Raw genomic sequence first — 17,263 nt, 5'->3', positions numbered from 1 at the left:
CCACAACAACTACCTTGTACACACAAGTGTAAAGGAATGAATACGAATATGTACATAAAAAATATATACTTGAGTGATGCCCGAACGGCATAGGCAAGATGTAATAGATGGTATGGAGTACAGTACATACATATGAGGTGAGTATTGTAGAGTATGAAAACATATAAAGCAGCATTGTTTAAGGTGGCTAGTGATACATTACATCAAGATGGCAAGATGCAGTAGATGGTATAGAGTACAGTATATACATATGAGATGAGTAATGTAGGTTATGAAAACATTATATAAAGTGGCATTGTTTAAAGTGGCTAGTGATACATCTAATTACATCAAGATGGCAAGATGCAGTAGATGGTATGGCGTACAAAATATACATATGAGATGAATAATGTAGGTTATGTAAACATTATCTAATATAAATAATATAAAGTGGCAAGTGATAAATTGACATCAATTTTCCCATTATTAAAGTGGCTTGAGTTGAGTCAGTATGTTGGCAGCAGCCACTCAATGTTAGCACCTGTACTGACCACGCCTTCTGGATGTTAGCAGGGTGAACAGGCAGTGGCTCGGGTGGTTGCTGTCCTTGATGATCTTTTTGGCCTTCCTGTGACATCGGGTGGTTTAGGTGTCCTGGAGGGCAGGTAGTTTGCACCCGGTGATGTGTTGTGCAGACCTCACTACCCTCTGAAGAGCCTTTCGGTTATGGGTGGAGCAGCTGCCGTACCAGGCAGTGATACAGCCCGACAGGATGCTCTCGATTGTGCATCTGTAAAAGTTTGTGAGTGTTTTTGGTGACAAGCCGAATTTCATCAGCCTCCTGAGGTTGAAGAGGCGCTGCTGCGCCTTCTTCACCACGCTGTCTGTGTGGGTGGAACATTTCAGTTTGTCCATGATGTGTACGCCGAGGAACTTAAAACTCTTCACCCTCTCCACTACTGTCCCGTCAATGTAGATAGGGGGCTGCTCCCTCTGCTGTTTCCTGAAGTCCACGATCATCTCTTTTGTTTTGTTGACATTGAGTGCGAGGTTATTTTCCTGACACCACACTCCGAGGGCCCTCACCTCTTCCCTGTAGGTCGTCTCGTCGTTGTTGGTAATCAAGCCTACCACTGTAGTGTCGTCTGCAAACTTGATGATTGAGTTGGATGCGTGAATGGCCACGCAGTCGTGGGTGAACAGGGAGTACAGGAGAGGGCTGAGAACGCACCCTTGTGGGGACCCAGTGTTGAGGATCAGCGGGGTGGAGATGTTGTTACCTACCCTCACCACCTGGGGGCAGCCCGTCAGGAAGTCCAGGACCCAGTTGCACAGGGCGGGGTCGAGACCCAGGGTCTTAATGCTTAATGACGAGTTTGGAGGGTACTATGGTGTTAAATGCTGAGCTGTAATCGATGAACAGCATTCTTACATAGGTATCCCTCTTGTCCAGATGGGTTAGGGAAGTGTGCAGTGTGATGGCGATTGCGTCGTCTGTGGACCTATTGGGTCGGTAAGCAAATTGGAGTGGGTCTAGGGTGTCAGGTCGGATGGAGGTGATATGGTCCTTGACTAGTCTCTCAAAGCACTTCATGATGACGGAAGTGAGTGCTACAGGGCGGTAGTCATTTAGCTCAGTTACCTTTGCTTTCTTGGGAACAGGAACAATGGTGGCCCTCTTGAAGCAAGTGGGGACAGCAGACTGGGATAAGGATTGATTGAATATGTCTGTAAACACACCAGCCAGCTGGTCTGTGCATGCTCTGAGGACGCGGCCGGGGATGCCGTCTGGGCCTGCAGCCTTGCGAGGTTTAACACGTTTAAATGTTTTACTCACGTTGGCTGCAATGAAGGAGAGCCCGCAGGTTTTGGTAGCGAGCCGTGTTAGTGGCACTGTATTGTCCTCAAAGCGAGCAAAAAACTTGTTTCGTCTGTCTGGGAGCAAGGCATCATGATCCGCAACAGGGCTGATTTTTCTTTTGTAGTCCGTGATTGACTGTAGACCCTGCCACATACCTCTCGTGTCTGAGCCGTTGAATTGCGACTCTACTTTGTCTCTGTACTGACGCTTAGCTTGTTTGATTGCCTTGCGGAGTGAATAGCTACACTGTTTATATTCGGTCATGTTTCCGGTCACTTTGCCCTGATTAAAAGCAGTGGTTCGCGTGTTCAGTTTTGCGCGAATGCTTCCATCAATCCACGGTTTCTGGTTGGGGAATGTTTTAATAGACGCTGTTGGTACAACATCACCGATGCACTTGTTAATGAACTCGCACACCGAGTCAGCGTATTCGTCAATGTTGTTGTTTGCAGCAATGCGGAACCTATCCCAGTCCACGTGATCGAAGCAATGTTGAAGCGTGGAATCCGATTGGTCGGACCAGCGTTGAACAGACCTGAGGGCGGGAGCTTCCTGTTTTAGCTTCTGTCTATAGGCTGGGAGGAACAAAATGGAGTCGTGGTCAGCTTTTCCAAAGGGAGGGCAGGGGAGGGCCTTATATGCGTCACAGAAGTTAGAATAACAGTGGTCTAGGGTTTTGCCCGCGCTGGTAGCACAACCGATATGCTGATAGAATTTGGGGAGCCTTGTTTTCAGATTAGCCTTGTTAAAATCCCCGGCTACAATAAATGCAGCCTCAGGATATATGGTTTCCAGTTTACATAGAGTCGAATGAAGTTCTTTCAGGGCCATCGATGTGTCTGCTTGGGGGGGGATATACACGGCTGTGATTATAATCGAAGAGAATTCTCTTGGTAGATAATGCGGTCGGCATTTGATAGTGAGGAATTCTAAGTCAGGTGAACAAAATAACTTGAGTTCCAGTATGTTGTTATGATCACGAGACGTCTCGTTAACCTGTCTGGGCTAGGGGGCAGTATTGAGAATTTTGGAAAAATATGTTCCCATTTTTAACTGCCTCCTACACCAACTCAGAAGCTAGAATATGCATATTATTGTTCAGGTTTGGATAGAAAACACTCTGAATTTTCTAAAACTGTTTGAATGGTGTCTGTGAGTATAACAGAACTCCTATGGCAGGCAAAAACCTGACAAGGTTTCAAGCAGGAAGTACCCTGTCTGACAAGGAGTCGTGCGTCTTGCATCTTTTTATTGAAAAGTAAGGATCTTAGCTGTAACGTGACAATTCCCAGGGCTCCAATAGGCTCTCAGAGCCCGCGAAATAACTGAAGGTTTACGAGGGAGCCTCAGGTTGAAACATATTATCGCCTTTTGTAAGTGGATGCTGAGAGGACCTTTGAATGATGCGCGTGCATGAGTCGCTTCTGAGGAGAAATTTTATTCGGCTGTTTAGGCTCAATGCATACTCCCGGTCGGAATATTATCACTTCTCTACGACATAAATGGCATAAAAATTGGTTTTAAACAGCGGTTGACATGCTTCGAAGTACGGTAATGGAATATTTAGACATTTTTGACACGCCAATGCGCCATGCGCGAAACCGGGAAGAAGCATTCTAGAACTCACGAACAAAACGTCACTGTTTGGATATAACGATGGATTATTTGGGACCAAACCAACATTTGTTATTGAAGTAGAAGTCCTGGCAGTGTATTCTGATGAAGAACAAGCAAGGTAAGAACATTTTTCTTATAGGAAATGTGATTTTGGTGGATGCTGACCTGGGTGGGTATCTAAATAGCTAGCCCTGTAATGCCGGGCTATGTACTTAGATTATTGCAAAATGTGCTTCATCCGAAAAGCTATTTTAAAATCGGACATATCGAGTGCATAGAGGAGTAATGTATCTATAATTCTTAAAATAATTGTTATGCTTTTTGTGAACGTTTATCGTGAGTAATTTAGCAAACAGTTAGTAAATTCAACGGAAGTTTGCCGGGGGTTATGCGTTTTCTGAACGTCACATGCTAATGCAAAAAGCTGTTTTTTGATATAAATATGAACTTGATTGAACAGACATGCATGTATTGTATAACACAATGTCCTAGGTGTGTCATCTGATGAAGATCATCAAAGGTTAGTGCTGCATTTAGCTGTGGTTTGGGTTTATGTGACATGATATGCTAGCTTGAAAAATGGCTGTCTGATTTTCTCTGGCTGGGCACTCTGCTGACATAATCTAATGTTTTGCTTTCGTTGTAAAGCCTTTTTGAAATCGGACAGTGGGGTTAGATTAACGAGATTCTTGTCTTTAAATAGCTGTAAAATAGTCATATGTTTGAGAAATTGAAGTAATAGTATTTCTAACGATTCAAAAATCGCGCCACTGGAATATCAGTAGCTGTTACGTAGGTGGGACGAAATCGTCCCACATACCCCAGACAGGTTAATCATAAGGCATACACCCCCATCCTTCTTCTTACCAGAGAGATGCTTGTTTCAGCGCGATGTGTGAAGAAACCAGGTGGCTCTACCGACTCAGATAGCGTGTCTCGAGTGAGCCATGTTTCCGTGAAACAAAGAACGTTACGGTCTCGGATGTCTCTCTGGAATGCTACCCTTGCTCGGATTTCGTCTACCTTGTCAAGAGACTGGACATTGGCGAGTAGTATGCTCGGGAGCGGTGCGCGATGTGCCTGTCTACAGAGCCTGACCAGAAGACCGCTCCGTCTGCCCCTTCTTCTGCGGCGCCGTTGTTTTGGCTCGCCGGCTGGGATCCGATCCATTGTCCTGGGTGGTGGGCCAAACAGAGAATCCGCTTCGGGAAAGTCGTATTTCTGGTCGTAATGTTGGTGAGTTGACGTTGCTCTTATATCCAATAGTTCCTCCCGACTGTATGTAGTAAAACCTAAGATTACCTGGGGTAACAATGTAAGAAATAACACATAAAAAAGCAAAATACTGCATAGTTTCCTAGGAACGCGAAGCGAGGCGGCCATCTTTGTCGGTGCCGACAAAGGCCTAATAGAGACGAATATTGAAGCAGCTCAGATGTAGCCTAATGGTTTAATACTAGGTAGGTCTATCGATTGCACATACATGAAAGTGATATCAATATTTAGCCTAATAATCTAGCTTTTATATAATTTTTTCATCTCGGTTTTCAGATTTTATATTTTATTTATCCTTGCTTCGCTTGTTTATAACATTGCAAACTTTTCAGGCTATTTATATTCAACTATGAAATATTCGGAGGTCACAATGAGACAGATAAACATCTTAATTCTATGTTTAGCAGAGATTTTCTGTGCGTTAAGTGACGCAGGAGGGCAAACAACGCTCTTAGCTGTTCTACGAGTGGTCTGAGGCAGGCATTAGATTACGAGCGACTTCAAGTGCATCGCTAAAAAAGACGGTTCTGGGAAACGGCTTGGAATTGTAAAGGTGCTCTTACGAAGTTTCTAACAATGAACTTAGCCTTAAGATGCTTTTGGAAAACCAGGCCCGGGACTTGAATTGAGGGGGTTTGTAAGGGTATGCCATAGGCCTAGCTTTTATTTAAGAAAATGGCAAAAATCACAGGCCTATCCATTGTTATAAAAAACAGATCCGTTGCATTTTGGTCTGCGATGCTATATGCTAGAAACAAGCTGTAAAATACCCGGGAAAAACATGACTCCGACACATATGGGGATATCATTGTTTAGTTTCTTTGACATTGAGGCTGAGCTACAACCTTCTACAGCCAAGGATACATTTTTTTTTATTTTGCTTTGGAAGTAATCTAATTAATTCACTATCAACTGATTTAGATATTCACTTTCTGTACAATAGAAGCTGTTTAAAACCAGACAGCTTTTAGGGAAACACTTGTGACCTTCTCTCATCGGGTTAAGGTAAGCCATGGAAGAAGAGTAGCAAGCAGTTAAAGCTTACATTTTTCTGCGTCGGTAGGCCTACTCTGTCTGGGGTGGAAAGGTAGACCTAACATTTGAAAGTACCAATCTCAGATTCCTAATTACGACTCCGATTTGTATTATTTGCAAACGGGGACAGTTTCATTGCAAACAATACACACTGATTTGACATTGGAGAAAGATGAACATAGGCCTCTCTCTCTCTCCATTCTTAGCCTGTAATTTCTGTGGTGTTAAAAAATGATTCTGCTAACATGTAAAATTACCTTGAATTGCATGAAATGTTTATGAACAGGCAATTTTTTCACAAACCTGCACATATGATAGATTCAATGCTTTTACTATAAAGTAGATATTTCCACCCCCTACTGTTGTCCACTGTGGTCTGTGAACCCACAACCTTCTGGCCCGCAGCCCTATGCACTATCAAAATTCCTGCGTTGCCATGTAATGCTTACAGTACAAAGAACAGTTTCTATAAAGGCATATATAAGGTTCTGGTCTATCTAAGAAGTGAGGGTAAATGGTAGGCATGTTCTCTGCTATCCACTATGTTTTAATTATTCATTTGGGTATAGGGGTCACCGGCTTATTTTTTTTTCAAGTGTTCAGGGAGGGTTTAGGTCAAATATATTTTGCTGAAGGGAGGGCCACCCATTTTCATTTCAGAGAGGTCCGAATTTCTCCATGCAACGGTTATTGTAAATAACATTCACTCCCTAAACAAACCGGGATGCTCGGGTGGCAAGAGGAAAAATACATCTTATGGCAGCCTGCAGAGTGTAGTAGTAGGACATTCATTCACACACATACTGTTGAAGGGGATGGAGCGGGAGGGAGGGAAGTGAAATACCAGCGAGTGACCCAACAATGGAGGGGAAGGGGAGGGAGGCCAGGGCAGGGCCTGCCACTGACCGATGGACAGAGATGCCTTTACCAGCTGGATGGAGGAAGGGCAGGGCTCCAACAGACTCCTCTCATTAACCAGTCAATCTTCAACATAACATTGAAATAATGCTGCTGGGGTGACTCACTCTATAGAGGCAGACATATGTACAACCTCCCACTCATTTGGTTGAAAGACTGGGCCAAATGCAATGGTCAGAAATCAGCAAAACATGAAAAATGTATTTGTAATACCTGCTATCCCCTCAATCGCCTGCTTCCAACTGGCTCATACACCCCCTCTCATCTCCCCTGTAACTATTCCCCAGGTCGTTGCTGTAAATGAGAATGTGCTCTCAGTCAACTTACCTGGTAAAATAAGGGTTAAAAAAAGCCAACTCAGTCTGCTGTGCCTCCTCCTGTGGTCCATCAACCAGCTCACTGTCTATAATAAATCCATACACCATCCATGCACAATACTCACTATACTTACTAAATGGTCTTGTTACTGGGTTATTACACTTCTTATAAATGCAAATTATAATATTTGAATATACATGTAAATGAAAGCTGGGCCATAATAGCGAGCAAACGTTACTTGAGCCCTATAGTCATAACAGACTATCATCAGCCTTGCTGGTCCCGTGGCTGACGCCTGTATATAATCAGAGAGGCTTTGACTCCCCGTGGTCCCATTTGCCAGCACACTGATATCCTGCACTCAGTAAAAACAGATATGCAAGGAGAAAGAAATTATGAACAAGTGTTGTCACATAACTCTCCCGACTGGCTTCTGTAACTGGGTCGAATAGTAGATGTTTGTGTGATCAAATACAATAAAGTGGAAAAGGAGAACTGTGAAAATACTTATACAAATTCAATGTGGTCCATGAAGCAAGAGTTGGAAGGGCAGCCAGAGACTTGAGCCACAATGGGGAAAAGGTGGGGAAAAAAACTGCAGATAAAAACAACAAGGCTCTTTTAGTCCAGGTTTGGGTTAGACTTTGCCTTTCCAACAACCAAACATGCACGATCATTATTGGGAGTACAGAAGAAAAGCATAGATTCATCTATATTCTCATGTTTGATTCAGAGTTCACCAAGCAGATTGGTTAGGCTAATGAAAATACACTTGTCTATTTCCATACTAAGTAGACCTCTGTAGGGATCTTAGTTAACGTGTACGTTCTCTGACTGCAATATACTGTATATGGACCTCAAATTGAACACCTCTCATTCTTGCCACATGAACAACATGCCGGCTGGGCTTGGGTTACATGAGAGGAAGCGAGCCAACAATGAGATTAGAAAACAAGGAGTTCAAGAGGCCTGACTAAACGACATCTCCAGGCCCGTGTCGGCACTTCAAAGGTAGGCTGGCACCCAGAGCACCCAGGCCCAGGCAGGGGGAGGGGGCGGGGAGAAGGCAGGAGGAGCAGCTGCTGATGAGGTCATCTGGGCAGCTGCCTCTCTCCACACCTCACAGGCCCAGGCAGCCATCGCTGGGGCCCGGCCTCCCAGCATCACAGAACTACTGCAGTCCTCCATTCAGACTCTCTCTCTCGCTCTCCCTTTTTCTCTCCTACTCAGCCATTCACAGCCCTCTTTTCACTTGGTTTAACTTCCCCAAACATTTCCCGCTCTTCCTTAAACCTTAGTTTTCTTTCTTTCTCTCTCTTGCATTTCCTTACCATGATTCATGCCAACATTTTACGAGTACAATACCCATTTTACTGATTAAATATAACATTTATTGGACATGTTCTTCATTCAGGCACCATAATAGGCATGTGCATCCACACACTGCGGCCAATGCCAAATGACCACAGCACAGGCCCAACACAAACACCCCATTCATAGCCTTTGGAAGCGCTCGCCCCTCAATTCTGCTCCTTTTGTCTAGAATTACAGCTAGTGGATTAGGGCAACAAATAAAAGGCCAATCAATCTAGCCACGCTAATATGGGCCTGGCAGTGAACAGGGCCTATCTCTGCGTCCCGAATGGCACCCTTTTCTCTATGGGCCCTGGTGAAAAGTAGTGCACTATGCACTGTACAAAACATTAGGAACACCTGCACTTTCCATGACATAGATTGACCAGGAGAATCCAAGTGAAAGCTATGATCCTTACTGATATCACTTGTTAAATCCACTTCAATCAGTGTAGATGAAGGGGTTAAATAACTATTTTTAAGCCTTGAGACAATTGAGACATTGATTGTGTATGTGTGCCATTCAGAGGTTGAATGGGAAAGAAAGGATTTATGTGCCTTTGAACAGGGTATGGTAGTAGGTGCTAGGCGCACCGGTTTGAGTGTGTCAAGAACTGCAAAGCTGCTGGTTTTTTTACGCTCAACAGTTTCCCGTGTGTATCAAGAATGGTCCACCACCCAAAGGACATCCAACCAACTTGATACAACAGTGGCAAGCATTTGAGTCAACATAGGCCAGCATCCCTGTGGAACGCTTTCGACACCTTGTAGAGTCCATGCCCTGACAAATTGAGGCTGTTATAAGGGCAAAAGGGGGTGCAACTCAACATTTGAAAGGTATGCCATTTGGGACGTAGACAATGTGAGGCTGAGGGTGGGTCAGTGGATTACCCTACTTCCTTTGTCCCAGTGGCAGCCATTCTGGCCCAGCAGCCAGGGACTACGTACGCTAAAGCCCAGTTCCTGATGTTGTAACATCGGTACTGTTTAGACTAATCGAGGACTTGTGTTTCCAAACACAGCAATAATTGATGCCAGTTTGGCTTTTTATGATATTAGTTATGTGTCTACAGACATCTGTCAGAGCATGTTCATTACAACATTTCCCTGAGTTGTTAGGACACTAGTCAAACTAGTGAATAAGGACTGGCTAAAGAAAACAACCCTGCAAGATCAAACCCTGACAGTAGGAATGAACACGCTCCACACTGGCCTCGAACACACACAGTTAAATATAATCACACTCACTCATATGCAAGCACACACATTGCTTATCTTTACAACAGGAGTATAGCCTACCTGGCTGGCATGAAAATGAACCACGGGAAAAGCGTCCTCCATACGTTATTTAAGTGCATAGATGACATGTATTTTTTCCCCTACCCCTGCTTTGAGACAGGTGCATGATAATGGTTCATTCTAAATCAAAACAAATGTCACACATATATTATTTAGTATATGTAAAGACCAGATTAAATAAATAATAATAATAAATAATAATAAATAGTCTGATGGGTGACATTATTAGCCTATCACTTGTGAAATATATATTATACTTATAAACGATGCCAAGCGTAACGCAAGAAACAATGCCTTTTTCTTGCGACTTTCAAATCATAGTCGCACACCTCATGTAGCCTAGCCCATAGGCCTATATGTTTTGATAAGGTTTGTATCACAACTAAAGTGGCCAAATAACTTCTTAAAATTAGGCACAATCCGCTTTACAAGGGGTGTAAAGCCTAAATGGCATACATAAGCAGCGTGTGAGTTTCAAGTTTGGGGAAGATAATTTTCACCAAAAAACGCACCTTTATAATAAAAGCATTACATGCATAATTGCATTTGCGGTCACTTTTGATAAATGGTGTTTTCCCGCTAATGGAACATTCGCGCAAATAGCCTACTGCTGTGTGCACATTGCTGCATTTATAATGTAAAGAAAAAGCCTATTAGTTTTCTCAACATTTTAAGCTAAACGTTCTGATCTGTTGCGTCAGCCACATTGCATAAAAAAAAGTTTTTTTTGTTGCTAGTGGTTGTATTAATTTGGGATCTATCGCCTGACTTGCCTAGCTAAATAAAGGTAAAAAAATACATTTCCCAGACTATGTTTGGAATACTGATTTCTCGCACAGAAATGGTCAACTTTTGTACTATGGGGATAGTACAGACGTGGCCAAAAGTATTGAGAATTACACAAATATTAATTTCGACAAGGTTTGCTGCGTCAATGTCTTTAGGTATTTTTGTCAGATGTTACTATGGAATAGTGAAGTATAATTACAAGCATTTCATAAGTGTCAAATGCTTTTATTGACAATTACATGAAGTTGATGCAAAGAGTCAATATTTGCAGTGTTGTCCCTTCTTTTTCAAGACCTCTGCAATCCGCCCTGGCATGCTGTCAATTAACTTCTGGGCCACATCCTGACTGATGGCAGCCCATTCTTGCATAATCAATGCTTGGAGTTTGTCAGAATTTGTGGCTTTTTGTTTGTCCACCCGCCTCTTGAGGATTGACCACACATTCTCAATGGGATTAAGGTCTGGGGAGTTTCCTGGCCATGGACCAAAAATATTGATGTTTTGTTCCCCGAGCCACTTAGTTATCACTTTTGCCTTATGGCAAGGTGCTCCATCATGCTGGAAAAGGCATTGTTCGTCACCAAACTGTTCCTGGATGGTTGGGAGATGTTGCTCTCGGAGGATGTTGGTACCATTCTTTATTCATAGCTGTGTTCTTAGGCAAAATTGTGAGTGAGCCCACTCCCTTGGCTGAGAAGCAACACATGAATGGTCTCAGGATGCTTTACTGTTGGCATGACACAGGCGTGATGGTAGCGCTCACCTTGTCTTCTCCGGACAAGCTTTTTTCCTGATGCCCCAAACAATCGGAAAGGGGATTCATCAGAGAAAATGACTTTACCCCAGTCCTCAGCAGTCCAATCCCTGTACCTTTTGCAGAATATCAGTCCGGCCCTGATGTTTTTCCTGGAGAGAAGTGGCTTCTTTGCTGCCCTTGACACCAGGCCATCCTTCAAAAGTCTTCGCCTCAACTGTGCGAGCAGATGCACTCACACCTGCCTGCTGCCATTCCTGATCAAGCTCTGTACTGGTGGTGCCCCAATCCCGCAGCTGAATCAACTTTAGGAGACAGTCCTGGTGCTTTCTGGACTTTATTGGGCACCCTGAAGCCTTCTTCACAACAATTGAACCGCTCTCCTTGAAGTTCTTGATGATCTGATATATGGTTGATTTAAGTGCAATCTTACTGGCAGCAATATCCTTGCCTGTGAAGCCTTTTTTGTGCAAAGCAATGATGACGGCACATGTTTCCATGCACTTAACCATGGTTGACAGAGGAAGAACAATGAATCCAAGCACCACGCTCCTTTTGAAGCTTCCAGTCTGTTATTCAAACTCAATCAGCATTACAGAGTGATCTCCAGCCTTCTCTAACACAGAATCACTGACATGATATCAGCTGGTCCTTTTCTGGCAGGGCTGAAATGCAGTGGAAATGTTTTTTTGGGGATTCAGTTCATTTGCATGGCGAAGAGGGACTGCAATTAATTGCAATCCATCTGATCACTCTTCATAACATTCTGGAGTATATGCAAATTGCCATCATACAAACTGAGGCAGCAGACTTTGTGAAAATTAATATTTGTTTCATTCTCAAAACGTTTGGCCACAACTGTAGATTGACATAGGTTAGTGCTTTTGCTGTTCATTTGGCATACTGATCTTGTTGGCTGACGAAAAGTAAATGTGGACAACAGCCACTGGCCGCATAAGGCATGGATTTCTTTTGGGGTGCATTACGACCACACAAAGGGGATGCCGCCGGGAAATTCGAGGCATTAGCAAGTGCTTGTGAAATTGTGAATGAGAGACTGATGGGAGAGTGTACAGCCTGCACAAAAACAAAGCAGAGCTCATGCCTTTCAATTAACTTTTTTTTAAATCATCATTAGAGTCGCATCATTTGAAAGTTTGGGCATGGCTCACATGAACACCATTATCCCAGAAACCCTAGACCCACTCCAATTTGCATACCACCCCAAAGATGCACAGATGATGCAATCTCAGGAGGCTTTGGGCTTGCACCAGCTGAGTTGAGAGCTGAGTTGGCACAAGTTGAGATCAAGGTTTGAAACCCCGGACTCATTGCTCTCTCTCTCTCTCTTTTTTGTTCATTAACACAGGCGGTCCGAGGTGCCGCCACGCCGGACACAGAGTGACCCACCCGTTACCTGAGAGGCCTTTTAATTGTATTACTCCCCTCCCTATTCCCCCAACCTTTATTAAAGAGCAACTTTGGTTTGAGCACCGCAAAAAGGTCTCCCACTGTCTATTTTATTCAGAATTTCATCTCTGATTCCCCTTGACTGCCACAGTTGGTGGAGAATGTGGGCACAACCCTTCCATGCTCTGAACTCCCAATAAAATAAGAAGCAGATGGCCATCATGGAAGACGCTGTAACTCAGCAGGTGCAAGCCCAAATGTAGCAAGCCCAAAGCCTCCTTGCCCTTCAGGAGGCAGTCACACATCTTAGCCAAGGCGTGGTACAGCCGGACCAAATGACAGAACCAGGCAATGTCCTCACCAAACTAACTGCTGAAGATGGCATTGGTATTTGAGCGCAATGCAGAGAGAGAGCGATGGCTCAAGGAGGACTGGACTGGTAAAGTGGCCCCTTTCTGACTGGAGAAGCCCAGAGGGCCTGGAGGGACTTGGCACTGGCGGACTTCAACAACTATGCTGCTCTAAAAACTGCCATCTTGGCCCATTATGGGCACAACCTACCAACCCGGGCCCATCGCTTCCACTCCTGGGCCTATGATGTCCACGCCCCGGTAAGACCTTAGATAACCGAGCTGGTTAGACTAACTAGAAGTTGGCTTACCTCAGAGGATGTGCCATCAGCAATAGATCGACTGGTAATGGACCAATGTATCTGGGGCCTCCCCACTGACGCAAAGCGCCATGGTGCCCAAAGCAACCCCCCGTCAGTTGACGCCCTGGTCGCTTTGTTTGAAAATCACCAAGTTAGTGTAGAGATGTTGTGAAGCAGTAGGCCTGAAGTCAAGGCTGAACGAACACGTGGTAGAAAGGGAGACGCCTATTTGAACCCCACTTCAAGACTGACTCCTATTACTGAAACCAAATCAATTTGCTGCCGACCCCTTAGGGCCACCCATAACAGTGGCTTGTATGCATGGAGATACGAAAAGTTACCCCACCTGCCACGAGGGAGGTGCAAACCCCTCAAGGTAGCTTTGTGATTGTAGCTGGGGTAGTAAAGAAAATCCCAGTAGATGTCCTACTGGGCTAGGCCCAATTTTCCAGAGATTCTGGAGCAGAGGGGTTACAGCCCCAAGGAGAACAGCTTGGGGAAAAGGGGAATGGTTCCCCGACATAGAAGCGTCATACCAGCCTGTGCTGCTGCTTCCCCACCCATCTCGTCAGACTCTGTGGAGGCCCCAGCCGATCCCCCCTCGGCTCTCCCCGGCACCGACCGAGATAAAGAGAACCCCGAGGAGGAGAACTACCCTGGTGAAATGTTTTCAGAGTTTCCCTTTGCCGAGGAGGGAAAGGGAACTTCCCCGGGACAGTTCGGCAGTGCCCAACTCACCGATCCCAACCCGGGGCAGGCGAGGATGAGAGCTGTCGGTGGAAAACCAGTAGATGGGGTGAGTGATCGTGCCTTTCCAAATTTTGCGGTCAAAAATAATTTATTTTATCAGGTTGTGAAAGTGGGAGACAAAATGGTGGTGCCCAAATTTTACATCTCCAAAGTACTATACCTTTGCTTTGAGCACACCTAGGAGTGGAGAAAACCTATGATCGGATACTGGCTTGGTTCTACTTGTCACATCCTGACCCTTGTAAGAGGTCATTTGCCATAGTAGAGTGGTCAGGGCGTGACAGGTGGTTGTGTTGGGTGGTTTTGGGTTTTCTGTTTATATGTGGGGTTTTTCTAGTATTCTATTTCTATGTTTTGTTTTCCATGTTTTGGCCGGGTATGGTTTCCAATCAGAGGCAGGAATCTTTCGTTGTCTCTGATTGGAAGCCATACTTAGGCAGCCTGTTTTTCCTTTGGGGTTGTGGGTAGTTGTTTTCCGTTTTAGTCAGAGTACCTGACGGGACTGTTGTTGGTCGTTTTCTTGTTTTGTCAAGTGTCGTCATTAAAAGCATTGAAAATGAGCACTATCCACGCTGCGTCTTGGTCTCCATTTCACGACCCCTGTGACACTGCTGGCCCAGAGTGAAGAGGGCTGTCCAGGATTACTGCCGACAGTGTGCCGAATGCCAGAAAACAGCCCCAAAAGGTAACCTATCAAAATCCTTTTACCAATGATCGAGATCCCTTTTCAGAGGATAGCCATGGACATAGTGGGACCTCTGCCCAAGTCCAATCGAGGACATAGGTACATCTTGGTAATCATTGACTATGCCACCCGCCATCCTGAGGCCATCCCACTACGTGCCGCCAGCGTCCGTGCCGTGGCACGGGAACTGTTCCTTCTCTTCAGTCGGGTGGGGATTGCAGAAGAAGTCCTGACCGATAAAGTATCGTGCTTCATGTCCCGGGTAATGAAATGAAATGCGCAGGATGTTAAAGGTAAGCCAAATCCGTATTTCTGCGTAGCATCCCCAAACCGATGGGCTTGTGTTAAGGAAAGCCATTGACGCAGAAGGAAAAAATTGGGACCAGCTAATACCCTTTGTTCTGTTTTCCATCAGAGAGGTCCCACAGGCATCCATGAGATTCTCATCCTTCGAACTCCTGTACGGCAGACAGGCCCGGGCATGCTGGACCTGGCAAAATAGGCCTGGGAGCAACAACTTTCCCCTCACCAGTCAGTTACTGAATACGCGGAGGAGATGCGCCACTACATGGCGAGAGTCTGGCCTCTGATGCAGGAACACATGCTCCAAGGTCAAGTGGCCAGGTGGCCAGGAACGAGTGAAGAATGAGTGAATGCGGTGAACTACAAAGTAAAGCAACTAGGGCGATGCAAACCCACCTAGTTATATCACTTGAACCTGCTAAAGCAGTGGCATGCCCCTCCCCGGGAGAGAGTGACTGCCCTATCTGGTGTACCCCCCTCCCCAAGGCTTCCAGAAGTGCCGCTGGGTCCCCAGATTGAGACCTCAGCAGCAAAAGGTGGAGGCTCTTTCAACCTGGCCTTAGCCCACCACAAAGAAGCAGGTAAAAACTTTCCTTGTGTTGGTGGGGTATTATCAACGGTTTACTCCCCAGTTTGCCACGACTGCTGCCCCTCCCCGCAACTTTGGTTTAAGCACCGCAAAACGGTCTCCGCATGTTTTATTTTATTGTGAATTTCACCTCTGACTCCCCTAGACTGCCACAGTATGCTATTCTCTTCTAAAATAGACGACAGTTTCTTCCTATCATGTTTCTTTAGACCTGTCTGTTCACAGAGAACAATACAGGAGGAGAGATGTAGGGGTATTTCTGTGTCTTATTGTTCAAGTCAAGTTCACTCGTTTCTTGGCCTGGTGTCACGGTGGTGATTGTGATTCTCCAACAGCATGAATGTGGAAGAAGAGCCATTCCACTGATGAGCATGATATGACTATAACCACTAACCAATGGCAGAGCAGACATGTGTAATCATACACATATTAGAGCCACTTTGCTCCCATCCAGGGAGAGGAGGAGATACTGGACTGTGTGGTAGTGGATGGAAGCCTGGTCTTAGATCTGTTCACTGTCTTGCAAACTCCTATGGTCATTGTCACACCCCAAGACAGCAGATCTGAGATCAGGCTAGGTGGATGGGGAGGGGACTCACCAATGACGATGAGGGTGTAGTTGATGTTGACGCTGCCGAAGCCATTGGTGGCCTTGCAGATGAAGGTGCCTGAGTCCTCGGCCTCCACATCTTTTATGCGCAGTGCCTGCTGCAGCACCCGGAAGCGCATCCAGCCGCTGTGGATGTTGCGGCCGTCCTTGGTCCACATGATGAGGGGTGGCGGGTCGCCCTCCACTGGGCACTGCAGCTTCATGGTGCGCCCGATCCGCACCGTCTGCCGGTGGGCGATCTTCTCTGCCACGCGGGGAGGGCCTGGGACAGGAGAGGGAGATGTAAGAGTGTTACAATGGGACATACAGTATTTTACAGAAAACTGAATCAATCAGTAATATGTAGCTACAGTGTCCTACTTCAGGTAGAGATTGGCCGCCATACAGAACAGAACAAAGCAGAGCCTGGTAACGACTATAATCTGAACTGAGATCAAGTTCCAGCCATGAAAACATCAACCTTAAACAGAAGCTGGTGTGTCCTGATTTGAGAATTAGAAAAAGTGTGTCTGTGAGGAGATGTTAAGATTAAATGAAAGGTGGAGCGGAGAGGGGGAATTTGAGGGGGTGATTTAAAAAAGGGAGAGTATGCATAGGAGAGTGGGAGAAAGGCAGACAGACAAAAAGAAAAGACAGAAGGGATCAGTCTTCTTTCATCTCCATTCTCTGCTCTTAAATAAATGTGATGCTGGATATGGATCCCAGCAGTCTAAAACAGATCCATGTGAGCAGCATGTCTGAATCCTGGCTCATCTTTCTGCATAAATCACATCACGCTGATACACAGTAACATTTACACAGAGTTCAGTCCCTGGGCCCCAGAGGTTAACAAGCCTTTACTGCCTCGTAACTCACACATCTTGAGCCCTCGTACCATCCAATGTCAACCTTTTTAATAGCCAAAGTTAAATAAATCTAAGAAAAATGCTAACATTAAACGTTTGACTACAGGACAACTAGTGTTTAATGTGGTTAGTGTTAGCCATCCATAGAGCTGGCTGTGCCGTGTTGATGTGCGGAGAGAGGCTTTAGTGCTGGCTTCTCCAGTCCACACACTGCATGGCTC

The 17,263-nt window shown here is 45.2% G+C and overlaps 1 protein-coding gene across 3 annotated transcripts in view; it reads right to left on the bottom strand.

Annotated features, from left to right (window-relative positions):
* LOC115175106 (fibroblast growth factor receptor-like 1) overlaps positions 1-17,263 on the bottom strand; it is a 101,781-nt gene that overhangs the window by 57,439 nt on the left and 27,079 nt on the right. For all 3 annotated transcript variants that reach the window (XM_029734298.1, XM_029734307.1, XM_029734315.1), the window contains one exon: positions 16,187-16,459. In XM_029734298.1, coding sequence (XP_029590158.1) covers positions 16,187-16,459 — 273 coding nt within the window. The remainder of the gene's footprint in view (positions 1-16,186; positions 16,460-17,263) is intronic.

Source organism: Salmo trutta, chromosome 3 (assembly GCF_901001165.1).
Source record: "Salmo trutta chromosome 3, fSalTru1.1, whole genome shotgun sequence".
NCBI lineage: Eukaryota > Metazoa > Chordata > Actinopteri > Salmoniformes > Salmonidae > Salmo > Salmo trutta.
The sequence above is the reverse complement of the archived record's forward strand: the minus strand, read 5'-3'. Positions and strand labels throughout refer to the sequence as shown.